This window comes from Gopherus evgoodei, chromosome 1 (genome assembly GCF_007399415.2).
Source record: "Gopherus evgoodei ecotype Sinaloan lineage chromosome 1, rGopEvg1_v1.p, whole genome shotgun sequence".
Classification (NCBI taxonomy): Eukaryota; Metazoa; Chordata; order Testudines; family Testudinidae; genus Gopherus; species Gopherus evgoodei.
The window spans coordinates 225,039,184-225,064,810 of NC_044322.1; the positions used below are offsets into that span (position 1 = coordinate 225,039,184).

The window sequence follows — 25,627 nt, forward strand, 5'->3', positions numbered from 1 at the left end:
CAATTTCATAAAGACGAAAACAATTATTAGGGAAATCAGCTGGGATGAAGAATTTAATTAGAAAAATGTGAATGATAATTATGAAATCATTTAAGAACACTTTATTAGATGCCCAAAAAGTTGCAATCCCACAATTGAGGAAGAAGGCCATGCTGGTTAAAAACCCACCTGGTTTAGAGAGGAAGTGAAGGCAACTATAAAAAAAAAATAATAATAATATTTAACAAATGAAAGAAAGGGAAGCTGATAATGATGAAAATAAACCAGAAGTTAAGAATTGTAGAAAACTGATAAGTGAAGCAAAGGGACAAAAGGAGAACTCTATTGGCAGTAGAGTTAATGACAATAAGATGTTTTTTAAATATATTAGGAACAAAAAGAATTCTGACTACGGTATTAGTCCATTACTAGATGGAAATGGTAGAATTATCCATAATAAAGCAGAAAAAGAAGAAGTATTCAGTAAATATTTCTATTCTGTATTTAGGGAAAAACAGATGATATAGTCTCATCATAAAGTGATTCCACTAGTGGCTCTGAAAGATATTAAACAGAAGTTACTAAATTTAGACATTTTAAATCAGCAGATCCAGATCACTTGTAGCCAAGAGTTTTAAAAGAGCTGGCTGAGGAGCTTCCTGAACCATTCATGTTCATTTTCAATAAGTCTTAGACCACTGGGGAAGTTCCAGAGGACTGAAAAAAATCTAATGTTGTGCCAATTTTTAAAAAGGGTAAATGGGATGACTCGGATAATTACAGGCCTGTCAGCCTGACATCAATCCCAGGCAAGATAATGGAGCAACTTATACAGGACTCGATGAAGAAACAATTAAAGGAGAGTGATTTAATTAATGTAAATCAACATGGGTTTATGGAAAATAAATTCTGTCCTACTAACTTGGTATCTTTTTTTGTTGAAGTTACAAGTTTGGCAGAAACATGTAACAGCGTTGACATAATATATTTTTGACTTCTATAAGGCATTTGACTTGGTACTGCATGATATTTTGATTAAAATACTAGAACAATATAAAATTAACATGGCAAACATTAAATGGATTAAAAACTGGCTAACTTATAGATCTCAAAAGGTGATTGTAAATGGGAATTAATCATCAAGCAGGTGTGTTTCTAGTGAGGTCTTGCATGGACTAGTTCTTGGCCCTATGCTATTTAATCTTTTTATCAATGATCTGGAAGACAACATAAAATCATCACTGATAAAGTTGGCAGATGACACAAAAACTGGGGGAATGGTAGATAATGAATAGGAGAGGTCACTGACTCAGAACCATCTGGACTGCTTGGTAAACCGGGTGCAAGCAAATAATATGTGTTTTAACACAGCTAAATGTAAATGTGTACATGTAGGAACAAAGAATTTAGGCCCTATTAACAGGATGGGGATCTCTGTCCTGGGAAACAGTGACTGAAAAAGATCTGGGGGTTGTGATAGAAAATCAGCTGAATATGAACTCCCAAGTGTGATGGCAAAAAAAGCTAATGTGATCCTGGAATGCATAAACAGAAATCTCAAGTAGGAGTAGAAAGGTTCTTTTACCTCCATATTTGGTGCTGGTGAGACAGCTGCTGGAATACTGTGTCGAGTTCTGGTGCCCACAATTCAAGATGGTTGTTGATAAATTGAAGGGGGTTCAGAGAAGAGCTACAAGAATGACTAAAAGATCAGAAAATAGACTCAAAAAGCTCAATCTATTAAACTTAAAGAGAAAATTAAAGGTTGTCTCAATTACAGCCTATAAATATCGACAGGGGGAACAAATATTCAGTAATGGACTCTTCAGCCTAGCAGAGAAAGGTATAACATGTTCCAATGGCTATAAGTTGAAGCTAGACAAATTCAGACAGGAAATAAGGTGTACATTTTTAACAGTGGGATTAATGAACTATTGGAACAATTTATCGAGGATTGTGGTGAATTCTCCATCACTGACAATTGTCATATCAAGATTGAATGTTTTTTTCTAAGAGATCTGCTCCAGGAATTATTTCTGGGAAGTTATGGCCTGAGTTGTACACTTGGTCAGACTAGATGATCACAATGGTTCCCTTCTGGCCTATGATTCTATGAAATTATCATTGGGAGAACAGAAGTGAATGTCAGGGACATACCAGTAGTGTCAGCCTCACAAATTACCCACAAATTTCCTCTGGGATGACTTTTGTTATGGAGCCCAATCAAATACCGCAGTGTCTGGGGTATGTGATTTCCATTTTATTTGTATTCTTTTTAGACTCAAGGAAATTCCCAGATTCAAATGATCAAAAATAATCAGACATAAAAAATTCACCAGGAAACGGCTACTGTGGTGAAGAATGTTAGCCTGAGCCTAGCCCTCCAATCCAATATGGAGCCCATGGAGATCCCCCACCCACCCAGTGCCAATGCCCCAGCCCCTTGCAGGTGGGGCTGTCGGGGCATCCCTTGTCCCTCAGTCCAGCAAGGACAGCTCAGGAATCCTGCTAAACAGGGGCAGGGCCTGCTGTTGGGAGCATGATTTCCATCCAACATCTTCCTCCCTGTCTGCTGGAACAGAGAGGGGGAGATTACCCAGGAGACAGTTATGGGGGGGAGGGAATCAGAGATAAAATGAGAGTAAAGGAGACCGAGATGGTGAGACTGAAGAGGTGATACTGAGGACAGAGAGAGACAGAGAGCAAGAAATTATACCACTCAAATCACCATCCACTCTCTTCCACCTCCACTTAGGAACCCTCTACAAGCCAGTACAAAAAAAAGGGTGTGGGCTTTGCAGTTTGTCTGGAAGGTGAACTCAGCTATTCAGATTCGGGGGTGAGGAGCGAATTCCAGAGCTGTGGGCTCACAATGAGAATACTCCTCTCATTTAATCTGAAGGAGTTCCAGCTCTAATGACTCTGCTCTCTCAGCTGCAGCAGAATGGCCCAGGAAGAGAAACGGGGCTCTCTGGGTGCCAGGTACCAAACCATTTAATGCTTTCTGCACCATGATCTAGCACCATGAACTCCACATGGGAGCACTACTTGGAGCCAGGTTGATCACGGAGTATTGATGTCAGACATGACCACGCAACACATGGGCAGCCATGCTCTGCACTACCTGAAGCTCCCAGATGTCCCCCATGCACAGGAGGAGCACATTACAGGAGGAGCACATTACAAAGGTCTAACGCTTGGTAGCAAGGTCCCACTGCTGTCATTGGTGTGGTGCCTGCCCCAGGAACATGCCCTGTTACATAGGGAGTACACTAAAAACTCCTCTGGAAAGCTCAATACGACAAGGGAGAGGGAGCCCCTGAGAGCTGGGAAGGCAGACATTTCCAGCGCAGACACACTGGGGGCTGTTCCTAGCAGCAGGAGGGGCCATCGTGCCAACCTGGGGGGGACATTGTGTGAGGGGCACAAAGGCTAGTGCCAGATGCACACAGGGGGCAGGGAGGGGAGCAGAGAGTCACGTCCATGGACTTCACACCTACCTCAGCTGCAGATGGCGCTGTAATTAGCCAGGGCCTGCTCCTCTGCACAGGGAGACAAGGAATCCAAGTTACACCTGCGCAGAGACACCCTCTCCCCGCCAGCCAAAATGCCCCAGCAGCTCAACAACCCACCTGGCTGGTAGTAGTCATAGACTCTGATGTGTCCTGGCTTCAGGTTGATCACCTCGATCTCCTGTTCCAGTTGCAGGGCATATGTCTGAGTCGTATTGGTCAGCTGGGGGTGGGAGGGAGGGAGAGGAGAGGCTTTATATTACTTCCCTAAATGTGGCTCCAAAACTGACTGTGTTAGTTCTGCTGGAGTCTGGGCAGAAATTTAATGAGAATCAGGAACTCAGGTGCTCTGATAGGGTTATCCATGAAAAGCCTTGACTAATGCCCATCAGTCCTGCCCTGCAGCCCCCCTGCTCTTCCAGTCCTGGGATCCCCACACAGCTATGCCCATGCCCCTCAGTCCTGCCCTGCAGCCCCCTGCTATTCCAGTGCTGGGCTCCCCCCACAGCCCTGCCAATGCACCTCAATCCTGCCCTGCAGCCCCCTGCTAGTCCAGTGCTAGGCTCCCCCCACAGCCCTGCCAATGCCCCTCAATCCTGCCCTGCAGCCCCCTGCTAGTCCAGTGCTGGGCTCCCCACACAGCTCTGCCAATGCCTCTAAGTCCTGCCCTGCAGCCCCCTGCTAGTCCAGCCCTGGGTTCCTGTCATAAACAGATAGCTAAGGGTTAATGTCTCTTTCACCTATAAAAAGGTTAACAAACAGTAACCTGAAACACCTGACCAGAGGACCAATCAGGAAACAAGACTTTTTTAAATCTGGGTGGGGGGAAGTTTTGGGTGTGAGTCCTTTGTTCTTGGTCTGTTCTTTTCTCGGCTCTGAGAGTGACCACAGGAATCTCCAGGCTTTCTAATCTTCTGTTTCCAAGTTGTAAGTACAAGGATAGTAAGACAATAGGTTTATATTGTTTTTTTTGTAATTACATGTGTGTAGTTGCTGGAATGTGTTAAATTGTATTCTTTTTGGATAAGGCTGTTTATTCATTGTTTTCCTGATTGGTCCTCTGGTCAGGTGTTTCAGGTTACTGTTTGTTAACCCTTTCATAGGTGAAAGAGACATTAACCCTTAGCTATCTGTTTATGACAGTTCCCCACACAGCTCTGCCAATGCCCCTCAATCCTGCCCTGCAGCCCCCTGCTATTCCAGTCCTGATCTCAATCAGACCTACCTGGTCCAAGTAGATTGATACACCACTCTGGCTCACCTCCGTTTTCCTCACCAGGGGACTGCTCTGCAACTGGGACAGGAGAGAAGATTAAAGGTAATGGCTGAATTGGGTCTCTGAGGGGGCGAGGGTGAGAATTCCTATTGAAATGTTCCCCCTCAGGCCATGAGCAGCCTCCCTGCCGGCAATCTCTGTAGCCAGAAAGCAGGTGAGCTCTTATTACCCCTCCCCTAGCCAGGCCCTCATCAGAGCTCTCACCCCTCATTAGGGCTGATCTCACCACATAGTCACTCAGCTCCTGTGAGATGAGGGACAGGGATTAGTATGGGTCACTGGGACTGGGCTCCTTCTCAAGGCATGTGTCTGAGGTTCTACAGCCAGCTTTGGGGTTTAAATGTCCGAGGGAGACAGGGGGTGACATCATCATTCAGGGTGGAGCCCAGGAACCCGTCTGTGGAACCTGCCTCCTCTCTCTGGCTAAGTATGGATCCCACCAGCACTGACTGGATGAGGCCCTTTCACCATGCCCCCATTCTGCTCCCCAGGTGCCTTACTGATGTGCGGGAGCCCGAAGCCAGGCTGAATCCGGACAATAGGGAAACCTCCATGATCACCATGTTGGAAGTGACTCTGCTCCCGATGTAGCTGGGCACGGGGAGAGAGGAAGGATGCAGATGGTCAAAGACCCCGTGAGCAGGGGCTAAATGAGGCTATAAATCTTCCTCCACCTCCTCCCTACCCCTTCCTTCCTCCTCATGCAAGCACTAGGCCCTGTACAGTTCCTTGGCATACACGCTTGCTGTAGGAGAGTGTTTAAGATGGTTTCCCTGCTCTGAACAGACGTAGTCTTCCTGTGACTCCCTGAGCAATTCCCCTCTCTGTATCTCCCCACACCCTTTTGTCTCTAGGAGGATGTTAAAGGGGCACCTTTCCCTCCTTGCCGTCCCTCTACCAACAAACAAGTCAACTCCAACCACACTTCATGGTTACAGCCCCTCCCAAAAGCACCTGGTTCCTTCCTCCCTCTTCCCTCACAGCTGCCTAATTCGCCCTCCACCCCTTCCTTCCTCTGCAAAATGTGTAGTCTCTCCCTCCCTTCAAGCCTCTAAACCCAACCAGCTCTCTGACACGCCCTGATCTGCTCCAGGCAGGGGCTCCGTCCCTGGTCAGCGGTGTATACACAGGGGAAATCCTGAGGTCACCTGACATGGATGTGGATGGTGACAATGCGCATGTTTCCCTTGGTGCAGTCGATCAGCTGTGTCGTGATGCGCACAGAGAAGGTCACAGAGAGCTGTGGGGGAGGCTCATTGTACCTCAGTATCGTCTGCAGAGGAGAGAAACAGGCTGCTACAGAGACTTTTTAGTTGGATCATTTGGAGATAAAGATTCAGTAGATTCCTAGAATTTAGGGCCAGGAGGGGCTATTATGACCATCTCATCTGACATCCTGCATGACACAGGCCATAGAACCTCACCCAGTAATTGCTATAGCAAGGCCATATCTGCTGTTTGAGCTAGAGCATGTTTTTGAGAAAGACAGCCAGTCTGGATTGAAAGAATCCATCCCACCCCTTGATAAATTGTTCCAATGGTTAATCACCCTCACTGGTAAAAATTTGCACCTGGTTTCTAAAGTGAATTTGACTAGATTCAGCTTCTAGCCATTGCATCTTGTTATATTTTTGTCTGCTAGATAGAAGAGCCCTCTACTATCAGACATCTGCTGCCCACATGGGTACCTGTGGACTGTGATGAAGTCACCTCTTAGCCCTCTCTCGGATAAACTAAACAGATTGAGCTTCTTTAGTCTTTCACGGCAAAGGAAGGCTTTCTAGGCCACAGGCCGTTCTTGTAGCTCTTTTCTGAATCTGCTCCTATTTATCAACATGCTTTTTAAAGCTAACAAGATTTGCACCATTTTTACTAATACCCAGTAGCTGCCAATATACTCACTAGTAAGTCCTCATAGATCAGAGTGAACCCAACTCATCACTTGGATTCCCTACTCACATTTCATGCTCTTCCACTGGCTCTAGTTACTACTCAGATCCTTAAACCCCAGACACAACAACTACATAAACCACACATGGGGAGCTGGGCTAGAACTCTGCTGTTTCAGTCTCAGGAACACAGGCCTCTAGGCAAGGAGCTATAGGGGATCTCATCCAGTATAGCTGGGACTAGGGTTCTTCTCCACTAGGGGCAAACAGCACACCTACACACAATCTCCAGTTCCTCTAGCACCCTGGGAGCAGTGTGAGACCAGCCATCTTTATGTTTACCCACATTTTGTCACAAGATCACCCTTGAGGGGCAGGGGTACAGCAGTGGGGAAAGGGATGGTAAGGAAAGCTACTGTTAGTGAGGACTCCATGTGCCTGAGCATGACCTGGGACCGGGCTGCTGAGTAAGCAAGGGAAATGGCTCTCTTTGACCATGAAAATGTGTTTTGCTGATGAAGCCCTGCACAGGGGCACCCATGGGGACTATGTGCCTTCCCAAAGAAGGTGCATCTCACCTGGGCATAGATGCAGCCACTGCCCTGGGCCTGCACTGAGAACTCCCCGGGGATTTCCGTCAGCGCTGCTTGCTGCAGCAGCAGCCGGTTCTTGTGGGTGACCTGGAACTTCCTCTCAAAGCTCCCCTTGGACTTCACTATCACCTCCACGTCCCCCTTCTCATTGTACGTCAGGGCCGCGTATTTGGCCAAACCCTGCAGGGCAACCACCGTGTCCTGGAGAGAGAGACACAGTCACCTCGCTGTTTGTATGTGAGACAGAAAGGGGTGCTCTTTGAACCTAGAAGTGTGAAACGCTCAGAACAGTGGGATCTCAGCAATTGAGGGCACTGAAATCAGGATTCATCCCTTCAGTGCACCCCTGCACTCCAGGGCATTAGCTCCAGGATTCATCCTCCCAGTTCCTGCACCCAGAAGCATTCACACTCCAGAGCACTAATAACTGTCATATTCCCACAGCCACAGCGCAGAGACTCTCTCTTCAGTGGGATCATGGCCCATCACCTCCCCCTGTGTTACCTGTGTGGAGGCAAAGCCACCATAGGCATTTTGCTGCTTGATGAGCCAGGCCACAATGCCAGAGGCTATGGCAATGTCAGCCCCAGTGACGCTCAGCTTGGAGAGCACGGCCAGGAGCACGTAGGCCGTCAGCTCCACGTCCATCGACTGGGGTTGGGACCACACACCAGCACTGGGTGACTGGGAGGGGGCCTGGCTCCAGTGAATCTGCCCTCCTGGGAAAGGGGGAATAAAACAGGAGAGTAAAATCCTCAGATCTTGGATGGGTTAAGAGTTACTGTGGTGTAAATGTGACCCACTCAGTCAAACCCTTCACTTTAGTTCCCATAGAGGTGCCCTGGGGTGGCACAGAACATTGGGAAAATACCTCTCAGCTACCAGGGTTACTGTGTGAAAAAAAACATCATTGCATATTACACCAGAAGGACCAAGATTCCTAGGTAAACACCTTGCACATCAAGTACCTGCAGTTACACACACTACTAGGTAAATACACCAAAACTACATACACAAGAGATAAATACCTCCTAGCTACGCAGAGCCTCTGGCCACTACCCAGAGTGCAAGGTGGACGGCCACCCAGGCTGCCAGATAAATGCCCCCCAAGCAGCCACACAGACGAGTAACGAATATGATTCTTGTTCCCCACTCAGTTCCTCTGCATGGCATATCACAGACTTAGACACACAGGACCAGATTTTCAAAGAACTCAGCTTCTATTTAGGTACCTAAATAGGGGTTTATTCTCAAAAGAGCCCAGCACTTCCCTGTGACAAATTGGGAATATATCTGTACAATTTACGAATTCTGCTTGATATTGTGAAGTTGTATTATGAAATACTGCTGCATCATGAATACCTATATGTATATGGATCTACAACTGCTGACAGGACCTGTTCAGGTATGCAGCAGACAGGGACAGTGGGGATTACTTAGACCGCACATAGATTAAGTTTAAAAGCAGCTGCGTCCTTAGAAAATCAGGTTTAGCTTTCCCTCCTGAATGCAGGTAGGAAGGCAGGAGCACTAGAAAGTTACCCAAAAGACAGAGCAAAGACATAGTGAGACACACAGAAACAGAGGGAGCCAGATTGGAAGGGGAAATGTGGGGCAAGAGAGGGCAAGGTCACACAGAAGCTGACTCCATGAGGGAGAGAGGTCGCCCACCATGTAACAGCCTGCCTGAGTCAGGTGACACCCTGCCTTCCTTCCTGGCCACTGATGGTCTCTAAGGACTGCTAAGGGAAGGGTGAGACATTACAGAAAGTGACGGCCATTATAGTTTAAGATGTTTATTGTTTTTATGATCTTTACTTTCCTATTCAGGCTCAGTAAGCTTACAATGACCTGGGGACCCAGTGACCCTGAGGCTTGGATTCCCCTCACAGCAGTTCGGTAGGTGGCTCAGAAGGGCGCATCCAGCCAGATCTATGACTCTCCCATTGTGATGCTTGTGGACAGATTTTCAAAGACCTCAGCTCCCAACAGACTGGGTGCTTTTGAAAATTTGGTCAAATGCTTTGGTGCATAAATGGGAGCTGGGCTCTTTCAAAGATCTGGCCCATAATGTCCAGTCACAGCCTAGGTTGTGCGGCCCAGACATAGGCCAGGGGTGGGAGGAGTTGGGGTGCAAGACACATGTTCTGATCTATCACATTCTCCCTGGCATGCCCCATCTCTGTGTGTCAATCAATGCTGTGCAGTCCTGGTACCTGTTCTGATGGCCTTTTGGTCTAGTTTAGCAAGCAGCTCCTGTGTGCGCCGGGTGTCGTGGGCCAGAGCGAAGGCGTAGGCCAGCAGTGCCTGCGTGTAGGTGCTGGTAATGTTGGGGAGGGCACTAGTGAGGCAGCTCAAGGCCTTGTTCACCACAGTGCTCTGTGGAGGGAGAAAGCACACATAGGCAATTGCTGCACAGACATACAATCATACACGTGTGGAGGTACATACACACAGGCAGGCTGACACACAGAGGAACAAGTGCACATGGGTTTATATGCAAGGGCACATGCTGGCACTTGGGATGATCCTCACATTGCTTTGCCTGAGAACACATGGGTGCCCCTCCACAAATAGCCACCAAATTCCGGGTCGATGCCTCATACCACCGCTGGGACTGTACTGGGATGTTAGTGTGATTACAAGCAACAGGACTCCATCCACGTGAGCTCCCTCCCAGTGATGTGCTCCCCATGGGGCACTGTAAGCTGTCCCCAGCAGTGCCCTCCCTGTGGAGTGGTTGGACTTCTCTCTCTACCCCAGCAGTGCCTTCCTCTTGACTGCAGGTGTGAGCTCCTCCCCACAGGAGTGCCTTGCCCATGCCCACCCCAGCAAGGCAGGCAGGCAAGTGAAGTGCTGGCACTGAGCTCTGCAGGACTCAAGGTGTCCAGAGAGCAGGAGTGGCACAAGGAAGGGCCTTAATACTCACATTCAATGCCTCCCCTATCTCCAGATGTGCTGCAGTGATGTAGGCAGCCAGGGGCACCTCCCCATCCAAGCCGCCCTGCAAGAAGCACAAACACCCAGAGCTAGAAGAGGAGCTCAAGCAGGATGGGGATCAGTGACCTCCCCCTCTATCTCCCCTGAATCCCCTCCCTCCCCAGAACTGATCCCTGCAAGGGCAGAGAAGGAGGAAGTGTCAAGGAAGCCGAGCTGAGTCAAGCCCCATGGCTGGCTGTGGAGTTCTGCGCGGGGCCTGCAGACGCCACCCCATTACCTTCATGGCCGTGTGGAAGAGCTTCCCCACACTCTTGAAGCAGCCACTGGGCAACTGGTAGATCTGCAGCCAGCTCAGTGCATCCCGGATGTTCCTGTCATCTAAGAAGATGTATGGCCTGGCCTGGCCAAAGCACTTGGCCACAAACGCTGTCAGCCTGGGGGCAAGGAGAGAGAGCATGGAAGAGGGGGACAAGGAGAGGCAAAGGGAGAGGAGAGAGAGAGTGAATGAGAAATGTGGATAAAAGAGAGGGAGAGAGGAAGGAAGAAAGAGAAAGAACGAGGCAAAGGAGTGAGTGAGGAAGAGGGAGCAGGAGGAGAAGGAAGTCAGTCCTTGCTCAGAGCTCCCCTCCCACATTGTTGTGCCACGTGCTTAGTCCCATTTCTCTGCCCAGTTACTGTCCTCTGTCCCGGAGGCGGCTGCATTCCCATGGCTTGTCTGAGGCACTCTGGGCATATCACGAAGTAGGAGGGGCATGTACAATGCACAGCAAGACACTTATAATTTTCCCCATGCAGCACTGGGAAGATTCCTGAGAGGTCAGTGACAGTCCAATCCCCCAGTTCATATGCTCCCGGCTCCCAGACTGTAGGAAATGAGAGAGCTACCCCAGAACTTACCAAGTGTTACCTTCCTGGTCTATGGTACCAAATGCGCTGTAGGAGCCATCATGGTGTTTGTAGAGCAGCTGCCTCTGGTACCCTGGAGAGAGGTACAGAAAATTATACTGTCACCCACCAGTGCCAGGGAGAGGATATTTACAGAGTGGTCACTGAGTGGGGGTAATGAAGTGTTTACAAGATCATTGACATGTATTTACATGGGTGCCAGACAGAGGAATGGATTTGAACAGGGTGGGAGCAGGAGAGGGGCTATTGGCATGGCTGGTGCTAGACTGGACACTAGTGGAGCTGGGCTCAGGGTACTTGCCGCTGCGCAGGAATCCCGTTGCCCTCTCCCTGATCTCCGGGGTCAGCTGCCCCGTCTTCTCCAGATACTGCAGCACGTAGATGATGGGGGCAAACAGCACCATATTCTGCTCCCCACAGCCACTGGGCATCTGCACCAGCCGGTCCAGGTTCTGCAGCGCCGTCCCCATGATGTCACCTGCCAGGGCGGAACAAAGCAGAGAGAAACCCAGACGGTGCAACAGGGATAAATCTTGATTAGCTGAGAGGCGGGAGGTCAGTTCTCCTGTTGGAATGTTCCATTATAGCATGGTGATGGTAGCCCTGTCCCCTGGTGGAATTGCAGCCTGAAGTATGTTTTTTGCCCAGTCTTGTTAGCATGTTCCATGATTTATTGCACTGGGGGTGGAGATGTTGTTCTCACCCTGGTGGAACCTTCCGTTAAAGGGTAGTTTCCTTTCCTTGGGAGGACTCCATTGCTGCATGGGGTATTTCCACCCGGTAGAATGTTCTGCTACAATGAAGGTTTATATTTACCTCGGGAAATGGAATGTTCCATTACACTGGGGTTATTTTTATCTCCCACTGCAAATATTCCCAGAGGGTGGGGTGTTTTACATCCCTGATAGAATATTCCATTGTGTGCCTGCACGTGGGGGGGTTATTTTACCATTAAAGCAATGTAGGGGCGGGGCGGTACTTTCCCTCTCAGGTAGACCATTCTTTTCTAAGGAGGGTGTTTTCCCACCTCCCTGTTGGACTGTTCCATTATAACAAGAGGTGGGTTTGCTCACTGGTGGAATGGTCCATTAGAGGGGGGGGAGATTCCCTTCCCAGCGTTCAGCGCCTGGGCTGGGATCCGCACTCAGAAGCTCAGTGTCTATAATTCAGACTTTACCGGAACCTCTCAGGGCTGACACACCGAGGAGACAGGGGGATCCAAGCCTTTCCTCGTGCGATCCCCTGGGTGGTGGCTGCTGGTTTTGGTCCCTGCTGGAGGCTCCCACAAGAAGAATATCCTCTCTCCTGCTGGGTATTTTGGTGCATCCAGCCCCAGCCAGAACCAAGAAACACAGACATGGAAATGGGAGGAAAATGGCCAGGACTTTGTCAAATATCAGTGGAAGTTTTGGGGGTTCACAGTTTGGGCTTTCCCAGGGCCATACTCAGAGACATAAGGTCTGGATCAGAGTCACCTCAGAACTCCCTGCCCACGACGCCCAGGGCTGAATTCCTTACCCACGACAGAGATGGTGGCTCTGGCTGAACCTTCGACCACATCCGGGGGCAGCTCCAGGGACACAGAATCCTGCGCTGGAGTTACTGAGACACAGGAAGAGAAGCAGAAAAAATGGCCTCCAGAATCCCCAGAAGACTCTCTTACTACAGCCAGCTGTGCTCCCGCATCTCACATACCCCTCCACAGAACTTCCAGCCAGCCCCACAGACCCTGTCTCTGCTCTCCTCCCTGCTCCATCCACTCACCTAGCCCAGAGTTCTCTCTTCCTCCACTTTATTTCCCCCACTGTGGATATGAGAGTCTTTTCCCCTGCAGCTCCCACTGTCCAAAGCAACCTCCCTGATTCTTCCTGCCTCAGTTACTCCATCGCAGTTCAAACCTCAGAGGCAAATACATGTTTAGCCTATTTATCTGAACCTCTAGATCTCTCTAACTCTGCGAATGGCCTCATCATAAACCATGGAGAACATGGAGATGGGAACCGAACTCTGAAATCCCCTCCAGCCTGGGGCCAATGCAGGACTGTTCTCTGTTCTCTGGATCAGTCCAGAGCTGTATCTATGCTATGTCTAGTCACCCCAGGGAAGGAGCTTTCACTCTTGTATGCTAGCAGCAAGGACATCTATATTATAGGCTCAATCCTATTGTCCTTATTTAGAGGGAGCTCCCATTGCCTTTCAAATTGGAATCAACTTGTATAACTTGGCCAAGATGACAAGGCAGTAGACATGATTGTGGTCTATGAAAACCCAGAAGTTGGTTAGCAAGGGGCCTTAGAAGGCGTAAGTCAGGTGAAAGGGGAAAATTTGAGTCTGGATATGAGGAAGCATTTCTTTGCAGTGAGACAGTGGAAACGTGCCTCCCCAAGGGAAGGGGTGACAACCCCATTACTTCAATCATTTAAAGCTAGGACTGGACAAAATCCTGAAGAACAAGGAACAATCCTGCACTGGGCCCTACACAGACAAGATGTGATCTTACCTGCCCCTTCAGATAAAACACAAAGGCTGCTCCTTAGCCAACTTTCCCAGGGCAACAGAGTCCCTCCTACACACCTGCATCTGCTTATGCCCCTTTTTCCCACCTGAGCAGCCCACCTACCTCCTTTAGGGCAAAGCAGGGAACTGTGAGCCTTCTCCACAAGAATTCCCTCTGGCTATTGGGGAGGAGACAGCAACATTGGGGACCAGAGAGGAGGTGGAGAGAGGAGAGACAGAGGGTTACAAATAGGTTATGAACCACATGTGTTTTCATGGCAGGCTTGTGTGAGAATCCGTCCTTTTCAGACATCTGTCTGGTTTCTTGCTCCATGCAACTCAAAGACTTCAGAGCTCCTGACAAGGCTGATTCCCAGGCTAGGGGCCACTGCAGTGGGGCCTATGTGAAGGGATCAGTTGGCTGCGGCCGTTATCCCAGCATCTCAGACAGGGCATAGAGGAGGCAGGATCAGTGGGCACAAGGCAAGCCCTGATGCCAGGGCATGAGGGGGATGAGGGTGCCCGCAGAAGGGAGCACAAGGGGATCGAGGGTTGGGATAAAGTAGAGGAAATCTCCTTCAGAAGCATGTCCTTTGATCCTTACTGGAAGGACCCAGTTAGACCCTGGCTCAGGCCAGGAGATGCCAGTTAGTTCTCCTAAATAAGAGGGGGCAATTTCAGACCCCAAACTTCACCCCACTGAATATGGAGGCTGAGCAAAACCTGATTTCAGATGTCCTCCCCTTTAGCTATGAGAAAAGAGCTAAGTCCAGTCCCAAACTGACCTGGACTAGAAGGGGTTTGATCAGTGTATCTGTCCATCCTCTCTCCGGTACAAATGGTACCTCCCCTCCACAGAGATCTCTGGTGGCCAGGGCCTCTGTGCTAAGGGTGATGTTCACTGACCCTGAAAACAAGAAATGACAGATTGTCCAGCAGCCATCCCCTGTGGAAAACACCCTCCATTACTGCTATAGATGTCACCTACCAGAGACAATGAATGGAACCAGTGTCCTAGAGATGAATAGCTCTTTGGCCCATTCCTGATCCTGCCAGTGCCCTTGACCTGAGGCTAGGTGGCAATTGGTGCCCTAAAGCTAAAAGGCTACATACTCCATTCTTCTTATTCAGTGCAATCTGCACTGCAATCCACTAATTGGCACAATTGCCCCCTCCTGGCTGTTTCTCCCTCACCACCCCCACCCCCATTCTCCTCACCTAGTTGTTTAGCTGTGACTTTCCAATGAAATGTCTTGGCTTCATTGGCGCACAGGCAGCTGATGTAGACACAGCCCTCACATGGCTCCAACTGGAAGTTTGGGGACTTAGCCAGGGTCACGTTGATCTAAGGGACAGCAGTGGTGCAAACAGTCCAGGAGATGATGAGGAACATGCTATCCCCACCTGCTCCCAGGGTGAGTCAGGGACTAATGTGACCGCTCACCCACCCTGACCCCTCACTCCTTACAGAGCCACCAGCAGGAGTCACCTTGATGCACTGCAGCAGGTAGTTGTAGACAGTGGCTTTCAGGGTGAAAGTCTCTCCCCGGATCACAGAGTACGGCAATGTGGGCTCTACAAAGAAGGGCTTGAAGGCCAGGAGGCTGGTGGTTGGGGCGAGTCCAAAGCCCACCCCTGATGTGCAGAACATCCCAGCTTTCCACTCAGTGATGGTGTCAGGCACTGTGACTGGGACATCCCTGTTTCCAGTGGGACTGAGAGGAAAAATCATGCAGACACAAAAACCTTTACTAGAAGGCACCAGGCGGTCATGTCTCAAGAAGGCGCACAGCCCTTATTCCCAAAGCACCCAATCCAATGACTGCAATCAGAACAACATGAACTATGGGGCCTTTGAAATCTGGATCCAAACCCACATCCCAGTTTTGTGGCTTGGGCCCATCTCTGTTCTGCACTCATACTACAGACAGAATTTTCAAAGACTCACTGTTCAGTTGTGTTAGACTCATCAGTAAACAATCCTATCCTGCAAACTGCTAAATACCCTCAACTTCCATTGAAGTCAACTTGGAGACAATTGTAGATGACCTTTGAATCGCTAAGTTCCCCACTGAGCCTTGTAGAGCTCAGAGCTGGAACTTAAACCGTTAAAATGTCTGATTGGAATAATTCTGGCCCCTGATTATTATGAGTCAGACTGTCTTTAGTTAGGGCAAGGGTACCCTGCCTCAGGTGCTCACACCAACAGAACAAGATTTTTCCACTAGACAGAGAGATTTCATTAATAATGATGCCTGGCACTTTCCACAGACAGCATTCACCACCAGTGGATCTAAAAGCCTTTTACAAACATAGGTGAATATTATTACTCCTATTTCACAGATGAGGAAACCAAGGAACAGAGAGGTGAAGTGACTTGCCGAAGGGCACGGAGAGTTAGTGGAAGAGCCAAGCAATAGAATCAAAGTCTCATGACTCCCACTCCTGTGTGCGAGGAAGACAGTTAAAATGTGAGGGCATGTTAGGAGCCTGTCCTGTCCTGTAGAGTCTATGTAGGGTTGCTGGGTATCCAGCTTTTGACCCGAACGCCCGGTCGAAAAGGGGCCCTGGAGACTCTGGTCAGCACTGCTGACTGGGCTGTTAAAAGTCCGGTCGGCGGCGCAGCAGGGCTAAGGCAGGCTCCCTGCTTGCCCTGGCTCCACATGGCTCCCAGAAGTGGCTGGCAGGTCCAGCTCCTAGGCGGCTTGCTGCTCAGACACTCAATCCTCCAGCCAAACCGCTACCTCTGGCTTCTACCCTAAGCCGGACCACTACTTCTGGCTGCGATGAATGAAGGGCAGGCGCCGCCGCCAAGAGGAACTCAGAGTGAGGCGCCCAGTGCTGCACAGTGCCCCTTGCAGCCGGTCCAAACCGGCAGTGAGGATCCCACGGAGATCCAGCACCACAGCAGGGCCGCCCGGGGGGGGGGGGGGGCAAGTGAGGCAATTTGCCCCAGGCTCCGCAGGGGCCCCCAAGAGAACGGCTGAGGCTCCTGCCCCAGCCCGACCTCGCGTCTGCACCTCTCCCAGAGCCTCAGCACAGCTAGGAGCTTCCCTCGACAGCGGGGCAGCATGGCCCCTGAGCTCCGCCCTGCTCAGAGCCGCGTGATAAGGGGGTGGAGCTGCAAGCTCCAGCGGGGCCTGAGCTCCGTCCACTCGGCCTGGTGCTCACAGCCCCGCCCCCTTACCACGTGGTTCTGAGTAGGGCAGAGCTCAGGGCCCCGCCAGAGCCACGCTGCACCGCTGTCGAGGGAAGCTCCTAGCTGCGCTGAGGCTCCGGGTGAGGGGGGAGCTGGGGGTAAGGGGCCAGGGCCAGGAGGGTTGGCTAAGGGGCAGGAAGTCCCGTGGACAGTCAGGGCACAGAAAGGGGGCAGAAGTTGGGGGACAGGGAACGGTGGGGTTGGATTGTGGACGTTCTGGGGGTCTGTCAGGACTCAGCGGGGGGGTGGATAGGGGTCGGGGCAGTCAGGGGACAGAGGTGGGGTACCAGGGGGTGGTTGGGCATGGGGTCTCTTGAGGACAGTGAGGGGACAAGGAGCAGGATGGGTCGGGGATTCTGTGGGGGGTGGGCAATCGGGGGGGCAGGAAGTGGGTGAGGGTCAGATAGGAGGCAGGGCCAGGTTGTTTGGGAGGCACAGCCTTCCTTACCCTAAAGCTCATTCAGCAGTTTGAGGCTTGCAGAAGAGCCAAGCTGTTACCTTTCCATTAGGGCTACCAGCCCTTTCACTTCTTAATGCCAAATTATAGTCTATATTTAATTTCAGTGCCATAGGGAGATTCATGTCAGGGGAGGGTAGCTTCATTTAAAATTAGCCACTGGGGGAAGGATCACATAAGAAAAGCAATATCCTTCCCAACCCTACCAAAGGAGAACCCCACCCTGCATTCCCTGAGGCTTCAGAGGGGTTAATTCAGTGGTTCTCAAACTTTTGTACTGGTGACCCCTTTCACATAGCAAACCTCTGAGTGTGACCCCCCTCCAATAAATTAAAAACATTTTTTATATATTTAACACTATTATAAATGCTGGAGGCAAAGCGGGGTTTGAGGTGGAGGCTGACAGCTTGTGACCCCCAGTAATAACCTTGTGACTCTCTGAGGGATCCTGACCCCCAGTTTGAGACCCCCTGGGTTAATTTAATTTTAGCACCCTGCGTCCATTCACATGCATGTGCTATTTTGAGCATTTCAGTGTTCACAACGTAGGCTCATCACAGATTCTGGAACAAGCTCAAATACTCAGTTTGCGGAGTATGTACATAAGCTATACTAAAAACAAACCCACAGTAACCGTCTCCAGTTTGTGAGGGACCCCATGGAGCCAGTCTCTAGGAAACAGATAAATGCATGGAGGTTAAGTTCATTAATGGCTGTTAGTCAGGATGGGTAAGGAATGGAGTCCCTAGCCTCTGTTTGTCAGAGAGTGGAGATGGATGGCAGGAGAGAGATCACTTGATCATTACCTGCTAGGTTTACCCCTCTGGGGCACTTGGCATTGGCCATTGTCGCTAGACAGGATACTGGGCTGGATGGACCTTTGGTTTGACCCAGTATGGCAGTTCTTATGTTCTAACCTAAATGAACCCAAAGTTACGGAGACAGATATGACTCAAGGAAGCCAGCGAAGTACCAGAAACCTGGAAAAATCTCTGACTGGATGGGCTCAGGTGTTTGGTCACAAGCTGAGGTGGTTCAAAAGTTTTGGATTTTTTTTAAGCAGAATTTTTAATTGTTTCTTTAAACAATCAAACACAGCAAGCAGCCAATATTTGGCCACACACTTCTCAAACCATATTCAGGTTTTGACAGACTAATTTCAGCTTTTTAATTAAAAAAACCACAACAAATTTTGAAGAAAAGCAGACATTGACCATGTTTTTTTTTCTGCTTTTTAACCCCCACCTAGTTTTCAATCCAGAAAAAATTTTGACAGAAAATATTTGTCCAACCCTTTTAATGAGCTTTAGTGCCTTTTAGCACTAGCTGATGCTGAGAACCAGTGATACCTTGTAAAGAAGTTTTCTCAAAACTGGGTTTGTGCTGAGATGCAGGTTTATTTTTCCCAGGGCCGCCCATAGGAGGGAGCAAGTGGGGCAATTTGTGCCAGGCCCCGCAGGGGCCCCCACGAGAATACAGTATTGTACAGTATTGCAATTTTTTTTATGGAGGGGGCCCCCAAAATTGCTTTACCCCAGGCCCCCTGAATTCTCTGGGTGGCCCTGCACCACAGGCCACAGTGACACCACCCATGCGCAGCACCAGGCATAGGGTGGGGAGGCAAAGCGCTTGTGCCCCCCCTAGCTGGAGATTTACCAGCCTGAGCCTTCCTGCACTGGAGGCTGGCGCCAGACTCCCCTCAGGCCCTGCACAGGGATTCCCTGCTCTGACTGAGCCTCTTCGTGCAGCCAGCTGGAGCACAGCCAGCACTGGGGCAGCGCTCCAGCATTTGGGTCAGCAGACTGCAAGTCAGGACATAGAGTTGGTGCTAGCCCATTGGGTGCTAACCAGAGCCACTTGAGGTAAGCACCGCCCGGCCAGAGCCCACACTCCCTGTCCCAGCCCTGAGCCCCCTTCCACACCCAAACTCTCTCACAGAGCCTGCACTCCCTCCTGCACCCCAACCCCCTGCCCCAGCCCTGAGCCCCTCCTCCCATACTCCAAACCCCTCAAATCCAGCCCTGAGCCCCCTCCTTCACTCCAAACCCCTCATCCCCAACCCAACCCCAGAGCCCGCACCTCCAGCCATAGCCCTCACCCCCTCCTACACCTCAACCCCCCACCCCCAGCCTAGTGAGAGTGACTGAGGGTGGGGGAGAGCAAGCCATGGATGGAGGGGGAATGGAGTGAGCGGGGAATAGGACCTCGGAGAAGGGGCGGGACAGGAAGCGGAGCTAAGGTGTTTGGTTTTGTGCTGTTAGAAAGTTGGCAACTCTAAGTCCATGCCAAGTTTACAACACATAGTAGCAGTGATTCTGTAGTGAATGAGTGTTGCTGAGTTAGTCAAGAGATGACATCACAGTGACTATTAAGACAATAACCCTATGCTTCATCACAGAAGAGAAAATAACCTGCCAATAGATAACTAGATTTATGTCTCCAACAGTAGGAAATGTTTTCTTTGACCCTAGAGAATCATTTTTTGCCAGAGATGTGTATAATGAGAATGTTATGTGGAGTAAGCACATAACAGGGATGTTTTCTATGAGGACAATGGGTAGACAAGATGGATTTACAGGCAGCTGCCCCAGAGCAGGCAAGATGAGCAGAACCTGGGCCCTATTTCTCAATGATCTGAACAGAGCCCAGTCTGATACAAAGGAAAACAACAAAAGAAGAATTGTAGGAGATAGAGAGAGAATAGCTCTGTTAGTTACCCTGTCCTTCTGCAGGGGCTAGTGCAGGACAGTTTCTAGAGGGCTAAAACAGGCTGCTCTCAGTAGCGGGATAGTATAATATCATACCCAAACAAACACCATAATGATATAACAGGTTTGTTTCTCTGCATTCACACATCACCAGCCTCCAGTGAATGGATTCAAGTTCTAATGATCATAGACATCTAACAAAATAAAACTGACTGAAATTTCAGCCACCAAACCTTACTACCATCAGCCTGACAGTTAAAGAACCCATAATATATTCATCTAAACATTTCCTTAGGTGTGCGACTCAGCACTTTCCCCCACTTTTGTAGAACACTAAAATCTGCCTGGATCTTTGGCCATCCAGATCATGCTAAGACGACCAAATCTGGCACTGCTCTACTTACCCAACTGAAAACAAATCCCATATCCATGTTTCTGGGAAATACTTGCGAACTTTCTCCTCAGCTGGAGGTGCAGGTGGAGAAATGGTGGTCCTATGTTCTGTTGTTGTGAGACTCCCGAGGAAAGCTGGAGGTTACAAAAGAGAGGTTACTTACTCTGTGTAGTAACTATAATGAGGAGTCTTGTGGCACCTTAAAGACTAATAAATTTATTAGAGCATAAGATTTCATGAGCTATGACCCACTTCTTCAGCTGTATGGAGTGAAAATTACAGTGGGCAGGCATAAATATACAGCACAAGAAAAGATAGGTGTTGCCCTACCAAGTGGGGGATCAATGATTCAATCAGGGTGGATGTGTCCCATTCCCAACTGTTGATAAGAAGATGTGAATGTCAATGGAATAAAAATTACTTTTCATAGTGCTAACAATGCCAATTCCATCAGGGTGGATGACCCATACTCAACAGTTGATGGGAGATTACTTCTTGTAGTGACCCAGCCTTTCCCAGTCTTTATTCAGGCCTAATTTGATGGTGTCAAGTTTGCAAATGAATTCCAGTTCTGCAGTTTCTTGTTGAAATCTGTTTTTGAAGAGGTATTTTTGTTGAAGAATGGCCACATTTAAATCTGAAATTGAGTGTCCAGGGAGGTTAAAATGCTCTCCCACTAGTTTTTGATTGTTATAATTCTTGACATCTGCTTTGTGTCCATTTATTCTTTTGCATAGAGACTGTCTAGTTTGGCCAATGTACATGGCAGAGGGGCATTGCTGGCAAATGATGGCATATATCACATTAGTGGATGTGCAAGTGAACGAGCCCCTTATGGTGTGGTTGATGTGGTTAGGTTCTGTGGAGGGTGACACATGAGTAGATATGTGGACAGAGTTGGCAACGGGGTTTGTTGCTGGGGATGGTTCCTGGGTTCTTATTTCTGCTGTGTGGTTGCTGGTTCTTCAAGATGTGTGTCCCTATGGGAACTCAACTTCAGAGTGTGCATACATCTCATGTTCCTTCGACTGGAGATTTTCATTAGCAGTGTTTGTTCAGCCTGTGCATGTGCCCTTCACTCCCTTGTGCCTCACACCAAGACTACATAGAGTTCCGCAGGTGAACCATCCTCAGTTCCTTCTCTATCAAAAAGTCTCAAAGAGGAAACTCCAAAGAAGAGGGGCAGAAAGGCAGGTATTTGAGCACCCAAGGGATACACATCTCAAAGAACTACATTTACTGCACAGGGTGAGTCATCTCTCCTCTTTCTTTGAGTAGTGCCCCAATTGGTGCTCCCCTTCAGGTGACTCCTGATCAATATCCCCACAGGGAGAAGGGAGCCATGGAATGGAGTCCAGAACTGAAGAGAGAACTGCTTTTCCATCTGCTGCATTGGATCTAGAGACAAGTAATTTTAACTTATTCTTTCTCTATTTTAGCCTCAGATCCCACCTCATTTTCACTGGTGATCACTATGCTAGATGTCCAATTTCTACTCACCTTTTTGGTGAAAACGGAAACAAAAAAGGCATTTAGCACTTCCACCATTTCCACATTTTCTGTTATTATTTTCCCCCCTTGTTGAGTAACGGGCCTACCCTGTCTTTGATCTTTCTCTTGTTTCTAATGTATTTGTAGAGTGTTTTCTTGTTACCCTTTATCTCTCTAGCTAGTTTAATCTCATTTTACATGCTTGTGTTGCTTTTTTATATTCATCCTTCATAATTTGATGTAGTTTCCACTTTTTGTGGGACTCTTTTTTGAGCTTCAGATCATTGAAGATCTCCTGGTTAAGCCAGGTCTCTTGCCATACTTTCTATCTATCCCACGCAGTTGGATAGTTTACTCTTGTGCTCTTAAGAATGTCTCTTTGAAAAACTGCCAACTCTCTCAAACTGTTTTCCCCTTAGACTTGCTTCCCATGAGATCTTACCTACCAACTCCCTGAGTTTCTTAAGTCTGCCCTTTCAAAATCCATTCTCTAGTCTGCTGTTTTCCCTCCTACCATTCCTTAGAATCATGAACTCTACCATTTCTTGATGACTTTTACCTCAGCTGCCTTCCACTTTTAAATTCTCAACCAGTTCCTCCCTACTTCTCAGAATCAAATCTAGAACAGCCTCTTCCCTAGTTGCTTTCTCCACCTCTGAAATAAAAAATTCTCTCTAATACATTCCAAGAGCTTGTTGAATAATCTATGCCCTGCTATATTGTTTTCTCAACAGATATCTTGGTAGTTGAAGTCCCCACCACCACCAGGCCCTGGGCTTTGGATGATTTTGTTAATTGTTTTAAAAAAGCTTCATCCACATCTTCTTCCTGGTTAGATGGTCTATAGATGACTCCTATTATGACATCACCCTTATTTTTTACACTTTTACCCTTACCCAGAGACTTTCAACAAGATTGTCTCTTATCAGAGACAAGCCACTCCTATGGTGGCTTGAAACTGTTCCCTTTGGTCTGAGGGAAACTGCTGAAGTAAAGAAGTTAATTTTGGATAGTTCATGTTATTATATTTCACCATGAGTGCCTGGTAATTCACAATATAGAATTGTAGGGTTGCAGATACATAGGAATTTCTTCCTAAAAGGTCCAAAGCACTTCTGGTCTTTGTCAAATGGGGCTGACTTATTATGATGTTGTTTATCCCGCTCACTTATTGCGTCCACCCCAGAGAATTAGGAGGGCAGTGGGAGAATAGGAATTCAGAGGCCTTATTGCGCACATCATATTTTTTATTATCCCTTTGCATGTTGGTGGTATGGTCACTTGAGTATGCCAAATCATTTTTGTAGGATTGAGAAGAACTTCATTGACAGGGCTGTGAACTCTGGTTGGAGTTGCTGAACAAAGAATGTTGAGCAACTTGTGCTGCAGTTCTTTGACCTCCTCAAGAGGTATCTGTAGGGAGCCTGACACCCTTTTTATGAAGTTCTGGAATTGCCAAAAATCATCAGCCATTGACAGAGGAAGAGAGATTACCACCTCATCAAGTGAAGAAGATGAGATGGTAGTTTGGGGGGTAGCCTCTTTGTTTGTCCTCACCTTGCGTTCCTCAAATGTCTCCTTCTGTTGAGATATGTTCTGGGGAAAGGAAGATGGTATCTCCCTATCATCCAGTGGGTGGGGCTCAGGGTCCTGGAGAATTGTTGGCAGTAAGCACCCCAGGGATCCCAATATGGCCACAGAGACCCATACGGGAGAGGGAGTGGAATCCAAGGTTGTTCCCAACAGCCACGATGTCTTCCCCGAAATTCCTCTCTCTGTCTCTCTTCAGGTATCAGAGAAGGGGTTCTTGTGTGGATAAGTAGGAGAGCCCTGGACTGATATTGAAGATACTGCAGGGAGGTCCCCATCATCCTCTTTTTTATCCAGTGGAGAAGTTCCCATTGAAAAGAGTGGTGAGTCAGATGGTATTGATGGTGGATGTGGGTCCAGAGACTACATGAGTCTCAGTACCGAGAGGTGTTCATTGCCCGGAAGCAGTGGAGACTCCGGTTCATCTGCCAGAGATAAGTCCTTTGAGTACCTAAATTCTTGCGGTACTGAATGGTGTGGCAGTACCAATGCAGCACTCTGACTGTCTCTAGCTACAGACAGTATCAAGGATTTCGTACACTCCGAGGTGGGCACTGACAAAGACTGAGGCTTAGCTTTGTGAGGCACCGATGAACCAGTCAGGGTAAAGCTATGTCTGATGGTACCATTCTTCTTTGTATGGAATTCCTGTCTTATCCAGATGGTACCAAAGCTCTCTTGGAGCCATGTTTGCTCTCAGACAAGCTATAGGGTTTCCTGGCCCTGCCAGTACAGGAGGAACTCTTCACTTCTACAGTACTGGGTTGCAACATCAAACTTCTGATGTGGTCAAGCTACTGGGAGAGTGAGGTCTTTTGGAAGCAGACTCCTTAGAAAGGGAGTCAGAGCTCATTTTCCTGGGACTTCTAGAGGTCTCTAGAGATTTTCTCTTCCTGGGAGAGTGTTGCGCGAATGCTGAAGATGTGCTAGATCTGCCTGGAGAATGTTGTACAGTAGGGTTCTCCTGATCAGGCGCTGAAGTGGGGCAGAGGGAACACTCCATCCTCCATCATAAGAAGCTGCAACTTGATTTCCTGTTTTTTTTTCTTGCCCTGGATTTGAGGGCTAAACAGATGTTATACTTCTGTGGTATGTGCGACTCTTCAAGGCAGCAGATGCCCTTTGAGAGTCCATCACAAACTGGGATGGCCTCCCAGCAAGTGAGGCAGCATTTAAACCCTCATAAACCAGGCATGCCCTACTGAGGAAGGCAAGCCTCCATAAGAGAGGGAAGAGGAGAAACAATCCTCAAAATAATAAAATAAATTAAACTTGCTAACTGATAAACTAGATTAAACTAAAAACTAGGTACAACATCTAGCCAAGGCATGCACCGGGCAGACACACTAAAGCTCCATCTCAAGCCGAGGTGGTTGAGAAGGACCTGAGGGCAGTTTGCCTGCCCAGCACTATATAGCTTCAGGGCAGGGCATGAGGTAATGAAAGGTGTATGCACAGGTCAAACGGACCCAGTTATCAACATTTCTGATTGAAGGTGAGTGGGGCACACACATAGCTGAAGTGGAGCAGCCATAGGGACATTACTTGAAGACGACGAGTCAATTACTTATAGAAACCTCAGAACCATATTCAGAGTAGCTGAGTCTCCCATTTGGCTCAGAGACACAAAGTGTGAATGTCAGCTAATCAGATGACAGACATGTCTTAAACAACAGCCAATTCACTGACATTTCAGAGGGATGTACCCCTCAGTCACAGACAGTCCAGAAAGCAAGTTCAGGGCAAAGCAACCTTTTGTCTCTCTGTTCTCCTCTATCACTTGCAATCACAGCATGGACTGCTTACCTTGAACTCTGTGCTGGTTTCAGCTACAAGACTGAGCCCTCTAGTGAGAAGTAAGAGGAGGCAGAAAGGATAGCAACAATGTGCTCACTTGTGAGAAATGTAGGTCTGGTTAGCATGGGGACTGTGCTCTCCAACTCAGTCACCATCATTGTTGTCATAGCCACAGTAGTTGTGCACTCTCTCGGCTTCTTGATATGGGTGTTTGATATGATTTTCAAGCCCATTTCCTGAAGAAAGAAAAAAAGAAAGAACATGTGCTGAAAGTTCAGACATCAGAAGCCCATCCTTCCTTTTCCTCTGTCATCAGCCCTTTGTCCCCCAGGCTGCTCATTTCCCTTATAAAGCAAGGACCCAGTTCTCCCTCTGCTATATGATATGAGTCTCTCACTTT

At 48.5% G+C, this 25,627-nt stretch overlaps 1 protein-coding gene and 1 long non-coding RNA gene across 2 annotated transcripts in view; one reads left to right on the top strand and one right to left on the bottom strand.

Annotated features, from left to right (window-relative positions):
* Positions 1–2,081: 2,081 nt before the first annotated feature.
* LOC115637082 (alpha-2-macroglobulin-like protein 1) overlaps positions 2,082–25,627 on the bottom strand; it is a 34,229-nt gene continuing 10,683 nt past the window's right edge. The window contains exons 12-31 of the mRNA XM_030537936.1: positions 25,325–25,463; positions 20,360–20,483; positions 15,081–15,306; positions 14,810–14,936; positions 14,377–14,498; positions 13,716–13,770; positions 12,614–12,697; positions 11,397–11,573; positions 11,087–11,168; positions 10,467–10,623; positions 10,179–10,253; positions 9,466–9,628; positions 7,754–7,968; positions 7,235–7,450; positions 5,916–6,040; positions 5,268–5,358; positions 4,717–4,785; positions 3,612–3,714; positions 3,480–3,521; positions 2,082–2,551 (exon numbers count right to left, since the gene is read on the bottom strand). Coding sequence (XP_030393796.1) covers positions 3,481–3,521; positions 3,612–3,714; positions 4,717–4,785; positions 5,268–5,358; positions 5,916–6,040; positions 7,235–7,450; positions 7,754–7,968; positions 9,466–9,628; positions 10,179–10,253; positions 10,467–10,623; positions 11,087–11,168; positions 11,397–11,573; positions 12,614–12,697; positions 13,716–13,770; positions 14,377–14,498; positions 14,810–14,936; positions 15,081–15,306; positions 20,360–20,483; positions 25,325–25,463 — 2,391 coding nt within the window. The 3' untranslated portion in view covers positions 2,082–2,551; position 3,480. The remainder of the gene's footprint in view (positions 2,552–3,479; positions 3,522–3,611; positions 3,715–4,716; positions 4,786–5,267; positions 5,359–5,915; positions 6,041–7,234; positions 7,451–7,753; positions 7,969–9,465; positions 9,629–10,178; positions 10,254–10,466; positions 10,624–11,086; positions 11,169–11,396; positions 11,574–12,613; positions 12,698–13,715; positions 13,771–14,376; positions 14,499–14,809; positions 14,937–15,080; positions 15,307–20,359; positions 20,484–25,324; positions 25,464–25,627) is intronic.
* Positions 2,882–5,340, top strand: LOC115637087. The gene is made up of 3 exons (XR_003997147.1): positions 2,882–2,961; positions 4,771–4,809; positions 5,259–5,340. It is a non-coding gene; the product is annotated as an uncharacterized LOC115637087 (long non-coding RNA).